General features: G+C 40.4%; 1 protein-coding gene and 1 pseudogene across 6 annotated transcripts in view; one reads left to right on the top strand and one right to left on the bottom strand.

Moving 5' to 3' along the window:
- Nf1 (neurofibromin 1) overlaps nt 1-27,082 on the bottom strand; it is a 257,122-nt gene that overhangs the window by 181,125 nt on the left and 48,915 nt on the right. For all 6 annotated transcript variants that reach the window (XM_036195402.1, XM_036195407.1, XM_036195405.1 and 3 more), the window contains exons 6-11: nt 8,861-8,928; nt 8,558-8,633; nt 7,729-7,886; nt 1,902-2,075; nt 1,126-1,248; nt 78-152 (exon numbers count right to left, since the gene is read on the bottom strand). In XM_036195402.1, coding sequence (XP_036051295.1) covers nt 78-152; nt 1,126-1,248; nt 1,902-2,075; nt 7,729-7,886; nt 8,558-8,633; nt 8,861-8,928 — 674 coding nt within the window. The remainder of the gene's footprint in view (nt 1-77; nt 153-1,125; nt 1,249-1,901; nt 2,076-7,728; nt 7,887-8,557; nt 8,634-8,860; nt 8,929-27,082) is intronic.
- On the top strand, nt 21,290-24,109 carry LOC118590193 (annotated as a pseudogene).

Genomic DNA, 27,082 nt, shown 5'->3' with positions numbered 1-27,082 from the left:
GGAAAAAATATATAACCCAAAACAAAAAAAGAAAGAAAAAGTACTTTTCAATAATATAGAATACCTTTTAGACTTACATTGGTGATGATGCGGTGGAGGGAGTTTACCAACACATAGTGAAATGTAGATGGTGAATTCTGAGCCAGGCAGATCTTTTTTGGGGGTGGGGGATCATTAATACAAAAAAGACAAAAGAACAGCAAAGTTAAATTATTTTCAATAAAATAAATGTAAGGACTTGAAATTAGCATCAATACAGACTATCACAACATACTACAAAGAGGACAGGATAGAAAGCTATCTCAAGGGTTAGGAGCATGGGCTGCTCTTGTAGAGGACCTGGGTTCAATTCCCAGGACCCACATGTCGGTTCACAACGGTCTGTATTCTAGTTCCAGGGGATATGATGCGTCTTCTGGCCTCTGAAGGCATCAAGCACATACATGGTGCACAGACATACATGCAGGCAAAATATCCAGATATATAAAACAAAAATAAATAAATCTGATTTTTTAAAAAAAGAAATACTAATAAAAGTACACCTATTCATCTTTATAGTCTCTGCATTTTATACGAATAACTGCATCAGCACTGGGCCAAGCTCAGGGAGTCCTGTTGAAGACAAGGAAGAAGGACTGTAGGAGCCATGGGGGTCAAGAACATGATGGGAACCCACAGAGACAGCTGACCCAATCTTGTGGGAGCTCAGGGACTCTAGACCAATAGCTAGGGAGCCTACATGGGACCAACCTAGACTCTCTGCATGTGGGAGACAGTTGTGTAGCTTGGTCTGTTTGTGGGGCCCCTAAGAAGCGGGACCAGGATCTGTCCCTGGTGCAGGAGCTGGCTTTTGGGAACCCATTCCCTATGGAGGGATGCTTTGCTCAGCCTTGATGCAAGGGGGAGGAGCTTAGGCCTGCCTCAACTTGATATGCCATGCACTGTTGACACCCATGGGAGACATTACCCTTTCTGAGGAGTGGATGGGGCTGGCGTGGGGGCGGGGGGAGATACAGGAGGAGAGGAGGGGAAACTGTGGTTGGTATGTAAAATAAATTTTTAAAAATTTAATTAAAAAATTACAGTTGCATCAATAAACACGGTTATACAAACCAATCTTCTTACCTTAAAGTGTTGGTTGTTGTGAGGGCTTATCCGAAAGCAAGAGACAAGACAGTCAATCATGAGGTCCACATCTGCAGGCTGACTGCCTCTAGAGAATGGTTTACTTGGATTAAAAAGCAGGTTCTATAAAAATCCCAATAGAAAACAGTGGCCTTTAAAAAGTCATCAAGCATTTATTTCTTTAACAAGGTATATAAACATAATCAACATTATCCACATCAATTACAGTAAACTATAGTTGCCAGAAAAAGCACAAAATACTGGTTACTATAGTTTGTCAATATCATATAAGACTTATTACATATGATTCCTCCCAAGACAAATTTCTACATTAAGACTCAAGTACTTACATATTAAGAAAACTGTTGCTAGGCAGTGGTGGCACACGCCTTTAATCCCAGCACTTGGGAGGCAGAGGCAGGCGGATCTCTGTGAGTTCGAGGCCAGCCTGGTCAACAGAGCGAGTTCCAGGACAGGCTCCAAAGCTACACACACACACACACACACACACACACACACACACACACACACACAGACAGAGAGAGAGAGAGAGAGAGAGAGAGAGAGAGAGAGAGAGAGAGAGAACTGTTGCATATCATCCTTCATGTTCTCAGTGTAGACTAATGAGCACAGGAACAACAAAAGCAGGTCCTTTGAACTTATCGAAGTTACCTCCAGATTTACAGCTAGCAATTCTCTTTGGCAGGACAGTCACACTAGCAGTTCACCTAGAGAATCTCCTTGACGTCTCCAGAAGGGAGAGAATGGCACATTACCTTGAGGTCAACCACCATGGACTGCACTAGCAGGAAGATGACCGAGTTGTCCTCCCAGTTGATGTAAGTGCTGGCTTTACACAACTTGACGCAAGCAATGGCAGCACTCTCCGTCAGCTGCCTGCTGCCTCCATGGCCCGCAAGTGCTTTCCGTAAACTGTCCAGAAACAGCTTCTACAGAATTCAAATTTAGGAAGATGATCAATCGAGTTTACACTACTGTAGACCTAGCTAACAAAGTAGCTAATTATGGATCTCTAAAATTCAAACTATAAGAAGGAACGCTTTATATTTGGCTTTCATTTCGTATTTAAGGAGTCATCACTTAGTCTTTCTTAAGTTAAAATAAACACAAACATAAACCACTTTTCTCTACTTTCTCTGTTACTTTCTATAGAGATAAAAGAAACATTCCTTCCTGTACATTTGAATTCAACATTAGAGTAGGTTTAACTTATCTTCCTTTTCAGTTATCTCTGAGGCTTAAATATATGACTGCCTTGATTATGGTATATGTCAAATTATTTCATAATTTTCTACTACTCTAGAGTATATTCAACATTCAGCCTTTTAAATAATATACTCAAAAGAATTCTGTTGCTCTAAATTTCATTTCTAGAAATTAAAAAAACCCACAAAAAACAAAAACCAGCTTTGCTCTGGGATATAGACGAAGCCAGCTGTGAAGACGATGTTTCCTAAGAGCACAGGGCTCTACACAGATCTGGACAAGGATGGGGGCAGCACCAGGGTCTTGATGGACTTGGCAGCTAATGAAAAGGCAGTCCTGCAGATCAACATGATATTTAAGACCTCTCTGATGATGACAATGTCCACTGAGGTTGTTTAGTCACCTGTGTGCTGCTTTTGTGATGTGTCCTGAACTGTTTGGGACAGGGTCAAATGGTTATAGGGGCCTTGTGAACATCACTAGGAAATCAGACCTGACCAAAGGAGGAAGATGGTCTGAACCAACTGGATGAGCTGATCATCACCAAGTGTGCCAGTCCTTTGTCCTTCAATTTTAAAAAGCAGCACACACACACACACACACACACACACACACACACACACACACTTTTTTAATTTAATAATAATAATAATAAACAAAAAAAGTCTGTCTTGTTAAAATATTCATTTGATTTCATGTGTATGTTTGTGTGCCTGCTTGTTTGTCAGTATACCATGCATCTGGTGCTTGAGTTATAGGCAGTTGTAACCCACCCAATGTGTGCTGGGACACAAACCTGGGCACTCTGCAAGAGCCATCTCTCCAGCACCTAAAATTTCTGTGATTTCAATCCCTCTTTGTATCTTATAAATTTCTTCCCTTAGTTTTTCTGCTAAATGAAAACCTCACACCTTTACCTTGTCTCCATATATATCTTCAAACCTATCTAACATTTCAAAAGTTAAACTTGCCCAAAAACTAGAAGAATACATAATCTTTTTGTTTGTTTGTTTGTTTTTGTTTTTGTTTTTTTGAGACAGGGTTTCTCTGTGTAGCTATGCACCTTTCCTGGATCTTGCTCTGTAGACCAGGCTGGCCTCGAACTCACAAAGATCTGCCTGCCTCTGCCTCCCGAGGAGGTGCCACCACTGACTGGCAGGAATACATATTCTTAAGGGCAAATGGTGCATAGTTCCAAAACGAACCACATTAGGCCAATAAACAAGTCTTAATATGTTGAACGAGGTTAAAATTAAAAGGGGACAGAAACTGGAAAACAGAAGCATATGGAAAACTAGAAAATTCACAAATATATGAAAACTCACAGAAGTCACAAGCAGATAGTGAATTAAAGGAAAAAACTCATCAGTAAAAGGAAATTAGAAACCCCTTCAGGTAAAATAGTGTAACACATCAAGCAAAGGCAGCGCTAGGTAAAACTCCAACCCAGGAAAAGTAGGAAAGCTCTCAAATCAGTAACTCACAGGACTAGAGAAAAAGAGCAAGCTAAGCTCAGATCACACACATGACAGAGATATTAAATACTGGAACAGAGATCAATTTAACAAAATATACAATAGCAGTAGAGAAAAAAAAGTTGACTTTAAAAAAAGTCAACAACATTTACAAATTTGGGGGGTAGCTGAGGGGCGGTGTCTGGAGAGATGGTAGAAGAACTTGCTGTGCAGGCAAAAGGACCTGAGTCTGAATCCCAGCACCATTTAAAAGGATGAACATGGGCACTCCTGGAAGTCAAGTGCACTAGAGATGGAGACAAGAAAGTTGCTGGGGCTTATTGACATCAGTCAGTTCTCGGTTCAGTGGGAACCCAGCTCACAAAGTAAGGCTCAGAGTGATAAGCAGGCCACCATGAATGTGAATCACCCACCATATGTGTACATATACCACACACAGACAGACAGAGAGCATGTGTGCATGCATACAGACTGAAATTCCTAAAGGCAAAACTAAATGTGGTAATATTACAGATTTTGAACAACAGGACTATAAAATATTATAAAAATTGCCGGGCAGTGGTAGCGCACGCCTTTAATCCCACACTTGGGAGGCAGAGCCAGATGGATCTCTGTGAGTTCAAGGCCAGCTTGGTCTACAAGTGAGATCCAGGACAGGCACCAAAACTACACAGAGAAACCCTGTCTCAAAAAACCAAAAACAAAATGAAACAAAACAAAACAAAACAAAAAGATATAAAAATTGTACACCAATAAATAGAATAAAAATGAAATAACAAATTCCTACAAGTACATGGTCTAGCAAAACTAAGCCATGAAGAAATAAAATAGAAAGCTTGAACAGAGATATGACTAATTAAGAAAATTGAATCAGAAATAAAAGACTTCTCAAAAAAGAAAAATTCAGAATCTTATTTTCATTTTGTAAATTCTACCAAATATTTTAAGAATTAGCACCAATCCTTCTCAAATAGTTCTAAAAAGATTAAAGAGAAAGGCACACTTCCTACTTCAATGCTGCCATACTTGTAAGTTCCAGACACTTGAAAGGCTGAGGCAGGAGGATCATATTTCAAGGACAATTCATCCCAAAACAAGGGGGGAAACCCTACTAAGGTCTGTGACACTAACAAGTATCTTGATTCCAAAGCCAAATAAAGACAGTTCAAATACAGACCAACTCAAGGGAAGAAGAGAGAAAACATACACACACAGAGCAAGCCAAATCCAGTAGTATTTTAAAATATTTTTTTCAGATTACTTTATTTTATTTATATGTGTAAGTGTTTTGCTTGCATGTACCTCACACCATGTGCATGCCTTGTGCCCTCAAAGGCCAGACAGAAGAGTGGGTCAGATCCCCCCAAATTGAAGCTATAGGTGGTTGTAAACTGTCACATGGGAACTGGGAACCTGGGTCTCCTCAAAGATAAACCAGTGTTCTTAATTGATCAGAGGATTTTAAGATGAAAAATCTTAAAATAAAAAAACATGGAAAATTTTCAAAGACAAAACCTCTATAAAGCAATAAACACAGAAGACCTTGGAAAAGGTGATCAACGTGTCAGTTTAAGTATGGATTGCTATATATTCTAGGTCTAAAAATAATTTTAAGTAGCCTGTGGTGATATATTGTGTACCCTAATAAGCTTATCTGAGGGTCAGAGGACAGAGCCAGTCACTAGATTAGACATAGAGGTCAGGCAGTGGTGGCACACACCTTTAACCCTATAACTCAGGAGGCAGAGATTCATCTGGATCTCTGTGAGTTCAAGGCCACACTGGGAACAGAGCCAGGCATGGTGGCACACACCTTTAGTCCCAGCACTTGAGATCTCATGTCTTTGCCTGGGAAGGACACATGCCTTTAATCCTAGGAAGTAATAATGGCAGACACAGAAAGTATGTAAGGGAGAAGAAACAGGAACTCTCTCTTTCAAGAATGAGGATTTTGTAGAGGTAAGCCAGTGGCTGTGACTTGTTCTGCTTCTCTGATTTCTCAGCTTTCGCCCCAATATTTTGCTCTGGTTTTTCTTTTCTTCTTTTTTTATATTTTTTTATTAATAAGTTCTTTTAAGATTTATGTTACACTAGCCAGCTTAAAACTGAGGGTGAGAGCCAGGAATAATGGTTCAAGCCTTTAATCCCAGCTTCAGGAGCCAGAGGCAGGTGGATCTCTGTGTTTGAGGCCAGCCTACTCTACAGAGAGAGTTCCAGGACAGCCAGGGCTACATATTGAGACGAGACTCTGTCTCAAAAATAGCCAAAGATGGATGGATGGATGGATGGATGGATGGATGGATGGATGGATGGGTGGGTGGGTGGAGAAAAAAAGAGAAAAGTGGCTTTTTCCAGTGAGCACCTGTGAAATTTTCTTTGTCTGTTTCAACTTACTAAGTTTTCTTTCTTTCTTTTTTACACTTATTTATTTTGTGTATGTGTCAGAATGCACCAGGGCATTTGTGTGGAGGTCAGAAGACAATTTGTGGGATCTGGGGATCCAATTAAGGTGTCAGCCTTGGTGGAAAGTCTGAGCAGTTTCTTTGGCCATTATTAGTCTTTTTAAAGATTTATTTTTATTATTTTCATTTCTGTGTAGATGTGTGTGAGTGAATGTCATGTGTATGTACATGCCCACAGAGACCAGAAAAGGATGTTTGATCCCTTGGAGCTGGAGTTACAAGAGGTTGTTGTTGTGGATATCAATCGCTCTGTATGCTGTGAATGTGTTGCTCTGATTGATTGATAAACAAAGTGCTGATTGGCCAGCAGCCAGACAGGACACACAGGTGGGACAAAGAGAGAATTCTGGGAATAGGAAGGCTGAGTGAGGAGACACTACCAGCTGCCACAGCAATGAGAAGTAAGATGTAAAGTACCAGTAAGCCACAAGCCATGTGGCAACTTATAGATTAACAGAAATGAGTTAATTTAAGATGTAGAACTGGATAGCAAGAAGCCTGCCATGGCCATACAGTTTATAAGTTATGTAAGTCTCTGTGAGTTTACTTGGGTCTGAGGGGCTGCAGGAGCTGGGTGGACACAGGAAAACTGCAGCTACAGGTTGTTAACTGCCTAATGTGGATGCTGGAAACTGAACTCAGGTCCTCTGGAGGACTAGAAAGTGTTTTTTAGCCAATAAATCATCTCTCAAATCCCTATGTTTTTGTTTGTTTTTGGTTTTTCAAGACAATTTTTCTGTGTAATAGCCCTGGCTGTCCTAGAACTCACAGATGAGGCTGGCCTCGAACTCAGAGAGATCTGACTGCCTCTGCCTCCTAAGTGGTGAGATTAAAGGTGTGTGCTACCACCACCCGGCTAACCCCTGATTTTTAAATTAATGTTAATAAGCAAAAGTCAAAGGAACATTTGGGAACACCAAAACCTCTTTTTGTCTTATTTGGTTACTTCAACCCATAGAAAAGATTGAAACTTTCAAATTTACATTAATTTTTCAAATATTAAATTGTTAGAATAGTTATGTTTCATAATGAAAAAAATCTATTAAATAATATTTCCAAAAGTCACCATGAAGCTTTAGAAAATGCATTGTTAGCTATGTAATTTATTTGGAAATAGCCAGCCAGTATTCAATTTATACACATATATATAGTTAAATTATAAATTTCTAAATATATTTTAATGATGAATAAAGCAAAGTACAAGTTTAAGTAACAAAAATTATCTAGTTTAATTACTCAGTACTAAAACCAACAGAGTTCAGAGCCTTCCAATCACTGATTATATTATTCATCCTTTTTTCAAATAAAATAACTTGTGACTGTGTCTCTTGTAAGGTCAACCAACTGCTTGACCCAGCATGGCTGTAACTGAAACACGTGCCTTGAATAGAACAAGTCCTTCCCGTCAGGAAAGGACAGAAGCCCCTTGCCCTCCTCACCTTATTCATGTTGTTCTCATCAACCGCGTCCTTGGAGATGTCCTGGATGATCTCTGGACACAAAATGAGGAGAATGATCTGTAGCGGCCACACAGCTGCCTTCCGTTTGGTGCTTTCAGCAAAACCATCCACCAAGTCAAACAGCTTTTCTGCACACTCTATGTAAAAATATAAAAATCAGATGATTTTACCAGATAAGAAAACCCTTGGCATTAAATTAAAATCCAGAATTATCAAACAAACAAACAAACAAACAAAAAACAAACAGCCAAATAAACAAAAAACCCAAGGATCACAGTTTTAAAAAAATATATGAGAAGGGCTATCTTGACCCATCCTAGAGAAGTCCCCAGTTTACAAAGGCTTTATATTTTGTCACACTATTTGGGTCTTACAGAAGGAACAAAAGATTGACAGTTTAACAAAAGAATTTCCAGTTCCCAAGGGGTCTCTATTCTCTGCTGTGCAGGTATCACCCCAAAATCTTATTCAAAAGTAAAAATAGTATTTCCTCATCAGATATACATACCTAACTATAAAATAAAGTCCTAAAACACACACATACACACAAATGCTGTGAGAGAGCCATCAATATTCAATTACAACATGAAAGACTAGAGCTTGATTTAAAACTTATTTGCTCAAAAGGGAAAGGGCTGGAAAAAATGTAGAATTAGGAGAGTAAGCCTGTAATTCCTATTTGGTAACAGCTGATGATAGATTATAGACAACCACCTTTGTAACAACGTAACCTGAAAGCACCATGTTTTCCCTCTGAGAGCTTAACAAAGGTACACACCCCTTCACCCTACACAGTCATTCAGCTTACCAGCCATATCAGTCTGAGGAATTTGGTACAGCTTTGTAAATTCATCCGGATAGTTTTCTACCCAGTTCCAAAAGGCCTATGAGTAAAAAAATACGTGCTTTTATAAGAAAGTAGTCAATATTTCCAATATATTAAATAGCAAAGAACTGAAAGTTTCTTCATAAGGATACTGTAATGCATACTTCCCATTATGGTGGTGTGAAACTATCACACAAGTCTTGACTTTCTTATCTTCAAGATATTAAATACAGCAAAATTCATAACTGAAACCAAAATCTGAATACCCAGGAGGCTGAAGCTTACCTTTTCTAGGCTGTTTATAACTGCTAATTGTGCGATCTTCTTCAGGGCTTTAAATTTAAATGCAGTTTCTAGAGGGAAAAATTTTGTTTTATTAACTCTCAATTATTTAACACAAATACAATTCAGAACTACTAATTTTGTGTACTATTTTGCTTCTGATATTATTAATAAGCAATTTAACAGTAAAAATAAATATAAATTGCAAACTCATGTTATATTGATAAAGACAAAAAAAAGTAAAAAGCAAACATGCCTTGAACTTCAAGTTTTCCCTTTGCTCTATTTTTTTAAATTGGTTTACAAAAAAACAAACAAAACTATAAAACATGGGGATAAAAGGTTAAGAGCACTAGACACACTTCCAGAGAACCTGGGTTTGATACCCATCACCCACATGGTGGTTCACAACCATCCATCAGTTCTCATTACAGGGGAGCAGGAGCCCTCTTCTGGCTTCTGCAAGCACCAGGTACCAGATGCTAACATGGTACACAGACACATGGCAGGCAAAATGCCCATGCACATGAAATAAAAATAATAAATCTTATTTTTTAAGTATATTTAAAAAAAATAGAAGCCAGTCATGGTGGCAACATCTTTAATTCTAGTACTCAGGAGTCAGACACAGGATCTCTGTGAGTTTGAGCCTGGTCTACATAGTAAGTTACAGGACAGCCAGGGCTACACAAAGAAGCTCTGTCCCAAAAAAAAAACAAAGCAAACAAACAAAAAAACTACAGGGGCTAGAGATGGTTCAGCAGTCAAGTACAGTAGCTGCTATTACAGAGGAACTGAGTACAGTTCCCAGTACCCACATGATGGCTCACAACCATCTGTAAATTCAGCCTCAGAGGATCCAACATGCTCTGCTGGCTTCTGAGGGCATTGCAGCATATACACAGATGAATGAATGAATGAATGAATGAATGAATGAATGAATGAAAGAAAGAAAGGAGAGAGGAAGAAAGAAAGAAAGAAAGAAAGAGAGGAAGGGAGGGAGGGAGGGAGGAAGAAACAGGCTATTTAAATGTTTTCCAGTTGCACATCTAAGTAATTTCTAGTATTTCAGTATTAAACATAGCACTGACAAATATGTGGACTTATATAAAGCTTTTTCCATGTAATTATTTTCTATAAGATAGGCAATTGTCTACAAGTATCTAGACAAGGAGACAAATACTTTCTAAGGACTCTTGATAAAATCTACAGAGCTGCTTTTCAGAAAAGTTGTCTACTGAGCAGCATACTGACCATCACTGTGACATCCTTGCATCCCTATCTAGTAGGACAGTTTGAATTCTGCTAATCTGACTATTTAAAACAGATTACACTTTATCTTTGAATTCTTTAATTAATTTAAGTTACTATGCAAAGAAATGGGTATTGTTATGGCATTTCATGAATATATGTCATTATATGTTGTTTTCCATCAGTATCCCCACCCCACTCCCATGTTCCCTGCCTCCTAGTAGGCTTCCTTCCTTCCAAACCAGGCAATCCACCCTTCTGCTTTCAAACTGTATGTATTCCATTACCCTCTCTGTTTCTCCCTCTTTGAAGATCTTCTCCACCCCTCATGATCCACTTTGTAGCCCCCGCTACAAATTCCATACACACTCCCTTAAATCTAGATTCTATACAAAAAAAGAAAGCATGACTTGTTTGTCTGAATCAGGCTTATTTAACTTATTTAATTTAACAATGATTTCTAGTTCCATTTTCCTGCAAATGTCATGACTGCATTTTTCTTTACAGCTGCATAAAAGTCTGTTGTGTATCTATAGCATTTTACCACTTTATTTCATAAAACATGGTTCATTGATTCTATTTTTTAAAATAAAAACATAAAGGAGAAATCTGGCCAATCAACACACAACTGTCACCACATGAGAAGGCATTTCACCAAACTCTGAGTCAAAGAACATAAAAATGTTTCTTTCATTGTGACTACAGTAATTGTCTATACTTCTCCATTAAACTATTTTTTTAAATTCCACATGTTCTCATTGTTATCTTCTGTTCCAGTTGCAGAACAATTCGAAAGAAGTAGGCTGGTAGCCAGGTGGTGGTGGCGCACGCCTTTAATCCCAGCACTCGGGAGGCAGAGCCAGGTGGATCTCTGTGAGTTCAAGGCCAGCCTGGTCTACAGAGTGAGTTCCAGGAAAGGCGCAAAGCTACACAGAGAAACCCTGTCTTGAAAAACAAACAAACAAACAAAAAAGTAGGCTGGTTAAAATAACCCTCCTAGGCAGTAGTTTTCTGCTGGCATTTCCTTGCAATCTGAGTTTTGTGGATGTAAGGGATCACACTACCCCTGCCTTGATAAGTGAATCCAACTCCTCCTCAACAAAGACTGTAAGCAAGTGACACTGAATGATACACACTTCTTGTGAAACCCTTGGAAGCATTTAGCCACCAACTCTTAATGCCTCAGCAGTGAGGTACTCCAGAATCACAGCACTGTGCACAGCAGCAGCAGCTGTCTGTGGATATGGCCCACAAGGAAGTATATAGCCCAGCTCTCTATGAGCAAGAAACTAGCCTTGGCCTTCCCACTAGCCTTTCCAGCCTTCCCTCCCCTCTGCCACACAAATGCCCACTGTTGTAGCCAGCACTACTGGCTGTACCACATTTTCTGTATCCATTCTTCTCTTGATAGATATTCAGTCTGGTATCATTTCCTGGCCATTGTGAATGGTGTGGCAATAAAAATGGTGTACAAGTATTTCTGTGGCTATCCAATCTAAGTCATACGGTCTATTACCGGTTTTCTGAAGAACCCTCGGAACTGAATTCCGCAGTGCCTATTCAAATGTACATTCCCAAAAGCAGCAAATAAGGGCCCCGTGCCCACACCCTCCCCAGCATTTGCTGTCCCTTGTCCTCTTGATGACAGCCATTTCAGCTGAAGTGATAAAGAATCTCAAAGCAGTTTTAATTTACATCTCCCTGATTTCTAAGAACATTGAACACTTTTTCCAAGTATCTACAGGTCATTTGTATTCCTCCTTTTAATAGGGGGACTGTCTATTCAGTTCATAAGCCTATCTATAGACTGAATGCTTTTAGTGTTTAATTTTAGTAGTTTTTTATATAGTCTAGATATCAGTCCCCAGCCAAATGTAATGTTGACAGTTTTTTCCCCAAGTCTAAGTGACTTCACTCTAGTGACTGTTTCCTTTACTTGGCATGTAATTCTATTGGTCAAATCTTGGTATTGTTGCCTATGTTATAGCTCTTTTCAGAAAATCCTTGACTATATAATGAAATGCTTTACCTACATCTTCTTCTTGCATTAAGGTTTTGATATACTGAATTTATTGTTGTAGAATGTGAGAGACATGACTTATTTTCATTCCACATGTAGAAATCCAGTTTAGCCAGCACCACTTGTTAAAGGGGTACCTTTTCTCCAATCTGTGTTTCTGACAGCTTAAGTCAGAAACTTAGAGAATGTGCTGGCTAATCTTGGTTGTCAACTTGACTACACCTGGACTCAACTAAAACCCAAGTAGTTGGGCACAGTTGTAAAGGGTTTTCTTGATAGGATCATTTAATGTGGGAAGAGCCACCTTAAATCTGGGCCACACCTTCTGGTGGCAGCCTACATAAAAGGACATGGAAGAAGAAAGCTTTTGCTTTTTGTCTGCTTCCCTCACTCCTTCCTGTTGCTACGGTAACTCCTTCACTAATGGTAGAACCTAACGGCACTGACTGGTAAAGGGTGGCACTGACTGGTAAGGGGTAGGATCCTCCCAAACTTGACATGGAGAAGTACAGGAGGGCCCTACATAAAGCGAGGCTGAGGACACTGAACTCTCATATTCTGAAGGGTTTGTCTCACCTGAAGAAGTAATCATCCCACTCCTAGTGGGGGATGCATCCCCATCCCTTGCAATATTTCCTTCTGTACCTTTGCCTAAGGATATTAGTCTTTCATTTTCTACAAACTGGCAGTGTCTTCCCTTACAGAGAAATACAGGCAAGACAATGCTCAAGTCCCTCAGTGCTCACCAAGAGTAGCCTATAAACTATAGCCAGAATCAAGATTAAGCAGGCTCCTAGAGGTGAAATTCACAAGAAGGTGTGCTACAGCACTAAAGAGGGTAATATGTCTGGGAATGGACTCTAAAGGGTGTGAAATAATGGTGGAGAAACATAAAACTGGATCAAGATGAGTTTATTGATATGGACCCACTGAGTGAAGGTCCTGTTTAACACTGAAGTTCTCATGGTTTAAAAAAAAGGTGTCAGAAGTTTGATTGGTCAACTGAAGCACTAGCCATAAGGCAGTCACTGAAAAGAAACGGGTGATACCTGGTGTCCCTTGGATAGTACTGACAAAGAGATTTTAGGGCTCAGAGAAATTGCAATAGTGGGTTTACCATATAAAACCTAACCTTCCACAATGGAAAGGCCCAGAAGATAGTCTCTTCACTAATCTTACAAAACACAAAATTGTAAGAGGAGAATAAGTAATTTGAAAATCTTTGTCATAGCTCTTTTCCTTGTGCCAGAACTTAGGGTTAGAGACACTGATGCTCAATTAGGAAAGTTAAATGTGATGGGCTTTATTGGGCACCCAGAGTAGCAGAGGCCTAGGTAGCAGCACTGAATTGCTAAAGGCAAGGAGAACATAGTCACATAATGCGCAGCACAGACAAAGTGATTTTAGGATGGCATGACTCCAATGGACCTTTTTGTACTGGCTAATCCGTCATGGTGTTTCCAGGAATGAATTAGATAAAAAGCATACTCCTATGTGTTTACTGTACATCTGTGTAGGCATAAAAATTCTCAAAGAAAAGAAAGGCTACACTGGATAGTAGCAAGAGGGAATCTCAGCCTATGAACCAATTTCCAGACTTGAGCGAGTTTGCAGACCCAGAAGCCCTTGAATAGGCAGGTCCCCTGAGGACCTTGCTAAAATAATTCAAAGTTTTACTGTTACCCTTTCTTCCATCCTTTCCTAAGGGTAACTTACTCTGAGAAAAAGGAAACAAACAGACTTCCCAGGATCTACTAGATACTGGTTCTAAACTGACACTGATTCCAAGAGACCTCAAATAGTACTGTGGCCCTCCAATTAAAGGAGAGGCTTATGAGTGTCAGGTGCTCAATGGAATTTTGGCTGAAGTCCAACTCACAGTGGATCCAGTGGGTCCCCAAACTCATCCTGTGGTTATTTCCCCAGTTCCAGAATATATAATTGGTACAGATATACCTGGAAGTTGGCAGAGTTCCCACACTGGTCCCCTGACCTGCAGACTGAGAGCTGTTACGGTTGGAAAGGACAAATGGAAAAGACTGGAATTGCCTCTACCAAGGAAAAAGTGAACCAAAGAATACTGCATCCCTGGAGGAACCAGTGCCACCATCGAGGACTTTAAGATGCAGAGATGGTAGTTCCCAACACATTTCCCTTTAACTCTCCTAACCAGTGAGTGCAGAAGACAGATGGATCATAAAGAATGGCAGTTGACTATCACAAACCTAATCAAATAGTAACTCAAATTGCAGCTGCTGTACCAGATGTGATGCCCTTACTTAAATAGATTAACATACCTCCTGGTACATGGTATTCAGCCTACGATCAAGTAAATGCCTTTTCTCAGTACATGTCCATAAGCACAACCAGAAGCAATTTGTTTTCAGCGGGCAGGGTCAGTAGTATACCTTTACAGTTTTACCTCAAGGGTATACAACTATCCAGTCCTATGTCATAACTTAGTTTGAAGGGATACTGAGCACCTCTTTACAAAATATCACACTGATCCACTATATTAATGACATTATGCTGACTGAACCAAGTGAGCAGGAGGTAGCAACCACTTTGGACTTGTTGGTAACACTTATGCACACTGGAAGAATGGCAAATACATCCAACCAAAATTCAAGGGCCTTCAACCTCAGTAAAATTTCTAAAAGTTCAGTGGTGAGAGGGTATGCAGACATATCCCTTCTAAGCTGAAAGATTAAGTTATTGCATTTTGCCCTTCCCACCAACATGAAGCACAAAGCTTAGTGGACCTATTTGGATTCTGAAGGCAGCATATCCCTAATTTTGTTTTGTTATTCCAGGCCATATACCAAATAGCTCAAAAAGCTGCTAGCTTTGAGTGCAGCCTAGAACAGGAGAAGGCTCTTCAACATGTCCAGGCTGCTGTGCAGGCTGCTCTACCACTTGGACCATGTGATCCAGCAGACCCAATGGTACTTAAGGTGACAGTGGCAGTTTAGAGCCTTTAGTAGGCTCCTCTCGGTGAATCACAGAAGAGACCCTTGTGATTTGGAAGCAAGGATATGTCATCTACAGACAACTATTCTCCCATTAAAAGACTGTTCTTGGCCTACTACTAAATGAGCCACCAAGTTATCATGCTATCTGAGCTACCTATCATGAGCTGAGTATTATCTTGACAACCAAACCATAAAGTAGGATATGTGCAGCAGCAACCTATTATCAAATGGAAGTGGTATATACTGTGATCAGACCCAAGTAGGTCCTGAGGTCACAAGCAGGATACATGAAGTTGTCCAAACGCTATGGTTTCTATTCCTGTTATAATGCCTTCTGCTCCCAAGCATGCCACCTATAGCTTCATGGGGTATTCCCAACAATCAGCTGACTGAAGAAGGCAAGTTTAGGGCCTGGTTTACTGATGGTTCTACACATTATGAAGGCACCACCCGAGTATGGATAGCTGCTGCTGCTTCATAACCCTTTTCTGGTATAACCATAAAAGATAGCAGAGAGAGAAATCTTCATTGTGAGGAGAACTTGGAGCAGTACATGTGGTTATACATTCTGACTGGAATGAGCATGGCCAGGTGTGTGACTGTTTTCTAATTCATGGGCTGTAGCCAATGGATAGGCTGGATGGTGGGACTTGGAAAGGAACATGGTTGAAAAAATTAGTGAGAAAGACAACTAGGGAAGATGTCTGTAGCTAGATCTCTAAATGGGCAAAAGATCTGAAGATACTTGTGTCCTATGTAAATACTTATCAAACGGCGACTTCAGCAGAAGGGGAGTCCAATAATGAAGTAGAAAGGATGACCCATTCTGTGAACACTTAGCCTCTTTCCCCAGCCATCCCTGTTACTGTCCAATGGGACCATGAACAAAGTAGCCACAGTGGCAGAGAAGGAGGTTATACATGAGCTTGACAGCATGGACTTCTACTCACCAAGGCTGAACTGGCTACAGCTATTGCTGAGTGTCAGATCTGCCAGAAGCAGAAACGCAACACTGTGCCCTGATATGATATGGCATCATTCCCCAGGCCAGGCAGAGACTTGGTCATCTGACAACACTGGACCAGCTCTCCCATAGAAAAGGCAATGCTTTATCTTTACTAGAATAGATACTTATTCTGGTTATGGGTTTGCCTTTCCTGGATGTATTGCTGCTGCCAAAACTACCATCCGTGGACTTACAGATTATCTTATCCACCATCATGGCATTCCATATAGAATTGCTTCTAACCAAGGAACTCATTTCACAGCCACAGAAGTATAATAGTGGGCTGATGTTCATGGAATTCACTGTTCTTAGAATGTCCCCTATATCCTGAAACACCAGATTTGATAGAATGGTAAACAGCTTTTGCAAGACCCAGTTATGATGTCCATCAGGTGACAGTACCCTGGAGGGATGGGGCAGGTTTCTCTAGTGGCAATATATGTATGCTTTGTATTGCTTCCAATATATGGTTCAGTTTCTTGCCAGGATTCACTGATTGAGGAATCAACAGGTAGAAATCAAAATGATTCCACTCAATATTGCTTCTAGAGAGTGCCCCACTAGGAAGATTGTTGCTTCCTGTTACAATGACCTTAAGTCTGTTGGCCTAGTAGTTTCTGGTGGGGTAAGGGGAAATTCTGCCTTAGGCATAACATACATTATGTTATGGAAACTCAGACTTCTTCCTGGCCACTTTGGGCTTCTGGTGCCTTTAAGCCAATAGGCTAAAAAAAGAGTAACAGTGTTAGGAGAGGTGATTGATCTAGACTTCTAAGAAGTGGATTGCTTCTCCAGAGGAGATAAGGAAAGCCATGCCTTAGCATAGGAGATCTTTCAGGGAGTCTCTTGGTGCTACTGCTTCCACATCCATCGTACACCAACGATCAGGAACTTTCTAAGAATTCACTGGAACTTCAGCATCCTATTGGGACTGCTGAGACACCTAGACTCTAGACTAAACTACTGGTTCTTGGCCCTTCAGTCAGGAAACCACCATTGTTGGACTACCCAGACCACTACTTTGTAAGCCACTCTAAAAAAAATCACCCACAATATTAATTCTGCAAATCTATAAGCATTAGTAGTCTCTTCTATTTCTTCAGTGTCTTAAAGGTGTGTGTGTGTGTGTGTGTGTGTGTGTGTGTGTGTGTGTGTAAGGCCAGAGGAAGTGTCCTACTTTTATCACTTTCTACTAACCACTTTGAGACAAGAATCACATTGAACCTGGGACTTGGTTGGCAGCCAGCAAGCCACAGCAATCTTCCTGTCTGTCCCCATAGCAATTGGATGAGCACAGAGCGATGCTTGGCCTTTTTTTACATGGATACTATGATCAGAACTCAGGAAATGCCCTTACCAACTGAGCTATCTTTCCAATCCCTAAAGGTTTTCATTATAGAGGTCTTTTACATCCTTAGTTAAGTTTATCCTTAGGATTTATTTATTATTTATTTTGGAGTTGTGGGTTTGTTTTTTAAGCTATTGTAAATGGAAATTTTTTTTCTACTTTCTTGGTAAGTTCATTACTAGTACTCAAAAGCAGCTGATTTTTAAAGATAATTTATTTTTATTTTATTGTGTTTTCCTTGTGTGTATGTCTGTGAGGGTGTCAGATGCCCCTGGAAGTGGAGTTACAGACAGTTGTGAGCTGCCATGTAGGTACTGGGAATTGAACCCAAGTCCTCTGGAAGAGCAGCTCATTTTTGTACATTTTTATCTCCTGCTCTTTTTCTTTTTCTTTGGGGGGGGGGGGTTCAAGACAAGGCTTCACTGTGTAGCTCTGGCTGTCCTGGAACTCGCTTTGTAGACCAGGCTGTCCTTGAACTCACAGAGGTCCACCTGTCTCTGCCTCCTGAGTACTGGGATTAAAGGTATGCCCACCACAACTGGCATTCCTGCCCTCTTGAAAGTATCAGGTCTGAGAGTTTTCTGGTTGAGTCCTTAGGACCCTTCTTTTCTTTCTAAACAAAAAATTATATTTATTCACATTTTTATTATGTTACTTTATTATTTCTGTTCTCTAGATAATTTCATAATAAATGTAGTCTAATTCTGCCTACTGACCACCTTCACCCTCTTTTATTTCCCCATTACCCCCATTACCCACTACAAGTCCTTTTCATACATTCACAATTTCCTGTTTGGTGAGCCACTGAGTTCAATTAGGGTCACCTATGTGACCATGGGTTTATCAGAGCATGGTCAGCTCATCAGGTGGTATACAATAGAGGACATTATTTGCCCCTCCCCCTAAGTCCATTAGTAGCTTATAATTAAGGAAGGGTAGGGCCAAATGGGCCCTTCGCAGATCTGGGACTGTTGACAGAGCCAGCCTTTGGAGCTCCACTGCTGACAGCTGCTGTGAGGTCATAACTGGCTGTGTCATGGCCACAAGACAGCCCTTTACAGCTCTTCTCATTATCTTCCTGCTCTTCCATTCTTCCCATTCCTCCTTCCACATAGTTCTGTGAGCCTTAGAGGGGTAGGGTAGTTCTTTGGAAGACTGAGCACTTGACCGCCACTTAGTCTCAGTATCCTGAGCAGCCATGCGTCTCTGCATTTACCATTTTTCATTACAATGCTTCTTTAATTAAGACTCAAGGGTAGTGTTTAATCTATGAACATAAACATAGGTACTTTTAAGGCTGCTTGGTGCTGTTATCAATTTAGCTAAACAATAATAAGAAGTTCCCCTTTAGGGCCAAAGCCCTCAGTCTTGAGTTTTGAATCAGCTTTACAGTACCATGGACTCCCTCTGGTGGAGCAGGCCTCCCCACCAATCCTAGAGCACATCTATGCCACGGCTACACCACTGGGCATATCTTGCCTGCATATCAGTATTATTAGGCGGTAGAGAGCTCGCTCAGCGGTGCATGGCTCATTGACGCCTTCCTGCACTGCCCCTTCAGCACTATGGCAGCTAGCCAGCTCCCCCTCAGCTCCAGTGGGAAATAGAAAGATCATGCTGCCTCCACACTGGGATAAGTTGACTTTGACTTTTCCATTTGTATTCCTCCTAGTGCCCTTTCTTGACTTACTGTGCTAGGTAAGACTTCGAACACTACATTAAATTAAAAAAAAAAAATCTGGTAATTTTAAGTTGTTTTTTGTTTGTTGTGTCTTACTATAAAGCTCTAGCTGGCCTGGAACTAGATCAAGCTAAGCTTAAACCTCAGAAATCCACCTGTCACCTCTGCCTTCTAAATGCTGGCATTAAAGGCCTGAGACTGGGAACCTTAATCTCATTCTAGATTTTGGAGGAACTGCTCTTAATTTTCCCCAAATTAGTTGGCTATAAGCTTTATTCATACATACTCTATTTATTATGTTTTAGTGTGTTCACTTTAATCCTGCTTTCTTCAGAATTTTTATTACGAAAGGATGCTGAACTTTATCCAAAGGCCTTTTCTGCATCAATTGTGATAATCATGTAATTTGTTTTTAAGTATACATGCTACTTTACTTCTTGGTTTATGCATGTTAAACCAATGTTGCATCCCTGGGATGAAACCAATGTTCCAGAATTTTGTTTGCTAGAATTTTGTTCAGAATTTGTCTAGAGTATTCTTTTTTGTTGTGTCCTTATCTAATTTTGGCGTCAGAGTACTGTTGTCCTCATAGAATAGTAGTGTTCCTCTCCTATTTTTACAGAAAGGTGTTTACTCTTGAAAATTTTGTTTAAATTCAGCAGTGGGATCCATCTACTCCTGTACTTTTATTGTGAGACTGCTTCGGTCTCTTTGGTTGCTATGTATCTGTTGAAGTTGTTTAGACCATTTTGACAGTTCTAAGAATTTATCCACTTCCTCTGTATTTACCAACTATTCAGAACATAAGTTTTCAAACTATACCCTGTTTCTCTGTATTTCACTGGAACCTGTAATGACCTTACCTTGTTCATTTCTAATTTTACTAATCTGGGTCTTGACAAGCTAGGGACTTGTGAATCTGTTTAATTTTCCAAGAGCCATCTCATTCTCCATTTCATTAATTTCTGCTCTGATCATTATTATGTCTGGCTGTCCATTGCTGTTGGATTTGAATTGTTCTTGCTTTTCTAAAACCCTGAGGTATATCATTTGGTTTTCTGGGATCTTTCTGATTTTTTTTAGTAGTAGGCACTCATGGCTATAAATTTTCCTCTTAAAACTGTCTTTCGGCCAGGCGGTGGTGGCGCATGCCTGTAATCCCAGCACGAGAGGCAGAGGCAGGTGGATCTCTGTGAGTTCAAGGCCAGCCTGGTCTATAGAGCTAGTCCAGAACAGGCTCCAAAGCTACGGAGAAACCCTGTCTCGAAAAACCAAAAAAAAACAAAAACAAAAACAAAAACAAAACTGCCTTTCAAGAAAATTCAAGGCATCATCATCACACATCAAACTTGCGTATTAAACTAAAAGACAAGGGTTGGGGATTTAGCTCAATTAATCGAGCGCTTGCCTAGCAAGCGCAAGGCCCTGGTTTTGGTCCTCAGCTCCGGCAAAATAAAAAAAATAAAAATAAGAAAAAACAACAGGTGGTGGTGGCGCAGGCCTTTAATCTCAACATTCGGAAGGCAGAACCAGGTAGATCTCTATGAGTTCAAGGCCAGCCTGGTCTCCAAAGCGAGTTCAAGGAAAGGCGCAAAGCCACACAGAGAAACCCTGTCGCGCGCGCGCACGCGCGCGGGGGGGGGGGGGGGGGGGGGCACAAAAACAAAAAAAAAGCAAGAAAGCTTTTTTGTTTTGTTTTATTGAGACAGGGACTCTCTCCATAATCCTGACTCTCCGGGAACTCATTATGTAGACCAGGCTGACCCCAAACTCAGAGATCCACCTGCCTCTGCCTCCCAAGTGTTGGGACTAAAGGAGTGCACTGCCACGCTTGGTCAGAAACAATTTTTAAAAACTGCCTTTGTTGTATTCCAAAGGGTCTGTTAAATTGCGCTCCACTTTTGATTCTAAGATTTTCCTTCTGTAATATCTTATTCATGCATGTTTCTGGTCGGTGCCACCTGTGGCACAAAAGAGGGAGTTGGTTCCCATGTAGCTGGAGTTCCAGGTACCATGTGCCACCTGACGTGGAGGCTGGGAACTCAAGTTCTCTAGAATAGTAAGTACTCTTAAACCCTGACTCATCTCTTGAAATGTTAATTCTAGAAATCTTTAAACTTCATCCCTGGATTGTTTTGTTTTGTCTTGTTTTCAATGATTTACTCATCATTCAAGATTGTACTGTTGTCGTCGCGCGACCGCAAGATGGCGCAAGACAGCATCTTGGACCTGTCTAAGTACACTCACAAGACCATCTGAGTCAAGTTCAGGGTGGCCGGGAAGCCAGCGGGATCCTGAAAGGGTGTGACCCACTACTCAACCAGGTGCTGGACGGGACCATCGAGTACATGCGAGACCCCAATGACTAGTACAAGCTGACGGAGGGTACGCGGCAGCTCGTGGTTTGCCGCAGCACTTCCGCGGCACTCATCTGCCGGCAGGACAGCATGGAGCCCATCCCCAACCCCTTTGTGAGCAGCAGGTCTCTGAGGTGGAGTGCCACCTGGCTCCAGGGACCTCCCCTCCTGGGTGAACTTCTGTGTGGAGTTTTGGTTTGTTTTTTGTTTTGTTTTTTTAATAAAACTGCCCACTTGGGGCGCGCGCGCGCGCGGGGGGGGGGGGGGATGTACTGTTGGGTCTCCATGTACATATTTGTTTCTGTAGATTTGCTTGTTTGCTATTGATTTCTGGTCTTGTGCTAATGCTTTTATATTTGTTAAGATTTGATTTGTGACTGGGTGGTAGTGGCGCACGCCTTTAATCCCAGCACTCGGGAGGCAGAGGCAGGTGGATCTCTGAGTTCGAGGCTAGCCTGGGCTACTAAGTGAGTTCCAAGAAAGGCGCAAAGCTACACAGGGAAACCCTGTCTCGAAAAACCAAAAGATTTGATTTGTGGCCTAAAATGTGATCTGTTTTAGAGAAGGTTCCATGGGCTTCTGAGAAGACTGTGTATTTTCTATTTGTTGGATAGCATAATCTGCATATGTGTGTTAAATTCATTTCATGTATGTTGTAGTTTAACTCTGAAGTTGTTGATTTTTAGTTTGTATGACTTATGTGCTGAAGAGAGCTGGTTACTAAAACAACCCACTATTATTTTATTAGGTCTGTTCTGACATTTTCTGTCTACTGGTATTTTTTTTAATGAAATTGGAAGCACCAGTGCTTTTACATATATATGTAAACTTGCATGGGATGTATAGTTACTTATCTTATTGATGAATTGTTTATGTTATGTATGTATAATGGTCTTCGTTATCTCTTCTGGCTACTTTTGGTTTGAAGTCTGCTTTATCACATCTAAGAACAGATACGTAAGTCTGCTTCCAGCTTCTGTTTGCTTCACAGATAGTTTTCCAGCCTTTGACTCTCAATCTGCAGACATCTTTATTAGTGTAGTATTGTTACTTTTCAACAAAGGAAAGGTTGTCATTTTTAATCCAGTAAGCCAGCCTGTATCTCTTCATTGGTAACTGAAACCATTCACATTTAAGGTTATTATTGAGAGACATGTGTTAACTCCTGTAACTTTGCTGGCTGTTTTTTTGGTTGGTTGGGTTACTGTTTGTTCTTTACTTTCTCCCCTGTTGGTACAAGGAGTTTGCTGGTTTACTGCACTGACCATAAAGGGCTCCTTCCTCACTCTGTGCATTGCTTCCTCTCAGAAGTGTATTCCTGTACTCTCATGACTAAGGTTATTTTCTATCATGTACCTTCTGCAATGCTGACTTGATGGCCATGTGCTTGTTAGTCTGTGCTTGTCTCGAAAAATGTTCCTATTTCCCCATCAATTTTTAACTATTCTGTTTAATTATGTGTATCCATATGTGGGTATTTACATGGTAAGACCAGAAGAAGGCCTAAGATCCACTGGAAATGGAGTTACAGGCAGTTGTAATCCATCTGACATGGGTGCTGGGAACCAAACTTGAGTCCCCTCCAAGAGCAAGATGTGCTCTCAACTGCTGGGCTATCTCTCCATTAATTTTAAAAGATAACTTTGCTAGAAATAGTAATCTTGGTTGGTAGATATTCACTTTCAGGACTTGCAACATACCATTCCATGCTTTTCTGACTTAGGGTTGCTTATCTAATGTTACCTCTGTAGGTGAAATAGCATGCCCCTTAGAGCTTCTAATATTGGTTCCTTACTTATATTTTTGACATCTTGATAATACATCATGGATACTGTGGTCATGTTTATTTAGGGGATTTTCTGTTTCAAATTTATTCAACACATTCTTCATGCCTTTAATTGTTTCCCTCAGTTCCTTCTATCCCAGAGAGCCACAGATTTGGTCTCTTCATCAGATCCTAGAGCCCTTGACACTGTGTTCATGCTCATTTTTTCTCCTGTATTGATGTTTCAGTGCAGTATTTAATCAACCTTGCTGTCCATCCTTGATATTCTTTTGTATGCTTAACTAGCTGTACCTGTGATGTCATTCTATGTGTTTTTTTTTTTTAATGTTTCATTGAGTTTCATTTTCCAGCATGTCTTTGGTTTGTTTTAACCTCAATTTTTGCTGTATTTTTCTTCTGTGTTACTGATTCTTTCATTTACAGTGATGACTTTCTTACCCATTCTGCTGGCTCTTTTATGTTTCTGGCTTTCCTCTCCAGAACCTGGATTAAACTCATCTGCTTATTTGTTCTCTCTTTCATGTCACTCACTGATCATTTTTACCAGGAAACTTAAACTCATCATGTGGTATTTTCCCATGTTAGTATCTCTGAACCAAATGGCTGAGAAAGAATATCCAATGGTTGAGGATATACAATCTTTTGGAGGAATCATAGTGCCTTACTTTTTCAGCTTTCTTGCATTTCTGTGTTCTGTTTTATCAGGAGAGATTCTTCTTCCAGAGTAGCCCTCTCTGGAAGGCTCGGTCCACAGCAGCACTGGACAGAGAAACAATGCATTCATGGAAGCCCCTTCTATTCCCCCGCTCTGCTAGGGAGCTGCACAGCTGAAGCTGAATTCTCTCTTCTATGTGGTTCCTCTCTCTTTTCAGCTCTCTTTTTACTTTCTTGATTTCCAAAGTGCCCCCTTCCCCTATCAAGTACACTAAGAGTTTAAAGTACTTGAGATGTTTCTCAAGGCAAGTGAAGGTCACAACTGGTCACATCAGTGGTAGCCCAAGTTGCTTGAATTATCCTTGAAAGACAGTGTCCTCAGACTCAGGCTCTAGGCATTCTCAGGACTGCATCTTCAGTACAAGATTAATTTTATCTCCATATAAATACCATGGATACATTTTAAGACTTCTTTCATAAATTTATCATCCACATCTAAAAAAAAATTTTATCTGGAAAAGATGACCCTTCTACAAAACACTCTAACCTAATAGTCCCTTAGCAAAACAAAACAAAACTTCTCCCAAGGACTTTTAAAGAAGGGATACTACGTTTTATTACATTTACATAGAATGTTTCTAAAATAGAGATGAATCCTCTAGTACTGATCTTTTAACTGTGGATTTCTTTTTCTGGAAATACAAACAAGGGTGGAGAAAAACAAATATAAATACAAATTAGGAAAAACTTGTTCCCCAAATCGTTTTTTTTTCCTTTACTCCTAGTCTTTGACATAAAATCAATGGCACTATTTCTCTCTTTAGTCCTTTTGTCTTCCTTCATTCATCAGCTTTACCCCTAAAATATTATCAACGTGTACAATAATTTAGTCTCAATCCCAATGTGTGTATACTTAATTACTTCCGTTCTATAATGTTTGTTTTTGTTTTTGTTTTGTTTGTTTTGAGACAGAGTCCCATGTATCTGAGTCCAGTTAGTTCCTTATATAGCTGAGGATATGAGGATGACCTTGAACTTCTAATTTTCTTGCTTCTACCCCTGAAGTGCTGGGGCTGCAGATACGCACTACCAAGCACAGTTTACATGGTGCTGGGGATTGAACCCAGGCTTTAGGCAGAGTAGGCAAACACTCTACCAACTGAGCTGCTTCTCCAGCCATGTGCTTTAATTCTTCATTGGATGTATTACTGATACCTGAGACTAAGCAGATCTAGAGCTCCATTTATCACTTAGCTGGTCATTCTGTTCTCTGTTGTCAATCCTTTCTCTTTTCTGCTTTAACTAAATGCTCTGTAATATTTTGTGATTCCTATATATAATTGTATGTATTTAAATTTATTGCAAAATGCTACATATCCTAACCAAATGTTATAATTATACCTCCAAAATACCTACCACATTGACTCCCATCCATATCACTCACTCTATGGAGACCTCTACCACACCCACAGGCCCTCACTCTATGGAGACCTCCACCACACCCACAGGCCCTCACTCTATGGAGACCTCCACCACACCCACAGGCCCTCACTCTATGGAGACCTCCATCACACCCACAGGCCCTCACTCTATGGAGACCTCCATCACACCCACAGGCCCTCACTCTATGGAGACCTCCACCACACCCACAGGCCCTCACTCTATGGAGACCTCCACCACACCCACAGGCCCTCACTCTATGGAGACCTCCACCACACCCACAGGCCCTCACTCTATGGAGACCTCCACCACACCCACAGGCCCTCATTACCATGACAGAAGCTCATGTCATATAACCCTTTGCTAATCCACACTGCAGATTGGTTTCCAGAGAAAACATGACGATCAAAGCATAAGCTTCTTGAGGACATGTTCAAAATTTTATTAACCTCTCAATTTCAAGAAATTAATATGGTTTATTACATGTAGTTTCTCAATAAATTCTTGAAATGAATTTAAAACATGCTATTACTGTAATTATTAACCACAGAAATTTTCCATTTCTTTTGTTATAGTCACCTAGAGCTAACTTTTTTATTTACTATTTATGCATGAAAGTGCATCACAAACACGTCTGGTGCCTGAGGAAGTCATAAGTGGACACTGGAATCCATGTAACTGGAATTACAGATGGCCATGAGCCACAATGTAGGTGTTAGGAATCAAACCAACATCCTCTATAAGAGCAATAAGTGTTCTTAACTGCTGAGCCAACTGTCCAGCACCCAGAGTTAACTTTCAATGGCCTAGTTAACACTGCTTTATATTTTATACACTAATCTGCATATATTCTAAATCTATGCTTACAGGGAACTGCATTCAACAGGAGAAATATGGGGCTTGAGAGAGACTGCTCAGTGGTTAGGAAGCAAGTTGATCTTGTATGGACCTGAGTTTGCTTCCCAGAACCTACATGTGGCAGTTCACAACAGCCTGTAACTCCACCTCCAAGGGATCCAACACCCTCTTCTGTAGTCCACAAGCACACATACAAACATAATACATAAATAAAATAGTAAGAATGAAATCTTTCTTAGAAGCTGAGAAAAGTTGCCTCAATGTAAATTAAATGTTCTTCTCTACTCTTATGTGGACTTGGAGAAACATCTGAATTACTTACCATGGATTAAGTATCACTGAGAAAACCACTGTTTTAACCAAACCCTATTCGTGGGTAACTTGGACTGATTTATTTCCAAAATGTCACTGTCATGGCTAATCTTCATTGTCAATCTGACTGAATTTAGGTCCGGCCATGTCTGTGAGTGAGTTTCCAAACAAGTTTAACTGAGAAGGTAAGGCCTGTGTGAATAAAACTGAATAACTACTTGATTTTTCAATAATAATATCTGCAATCACTTTTTTGATCATGTTAGGGATCAAACCCACAGCTTTGTTCATGCTATATAAACATTCTACTGAACTACATCCCCAGGCATCATAACTACTTCTTTGTTTTTTGTTTGTTTTAGCCATTTCTCCGGCCCCATAAATTCTTTTATAAAATTAATCTTTACGGTCAGCATACAAGTAATGAATTTCAATGTGTCATCTTCATACCTATGTGTTCTCATTCGCTATCCTCCCACTTCTCCAGCTGGTTTCTTCTCCCCAGTGAGTCCTCTCTTCACCCTTCTTACTACATGTAGT

Source organism: Onychomys torridus, chromosome 8, assembly GCF_903995425.1.
Source record: "Onychomys torridus chromosome 8, mOncTor1.1, whole genome shotgun sequence".
NCBI lineage: Eukaryota > Metazoa > Chordata > Mammalia > Rodentia > Cricetidae > Onychomys > Onychomys torridus.
Note: the sequence above shows the minus strand (reverse complement) of the source record. Positions and strands in the feature narration are given on the sequence as shown.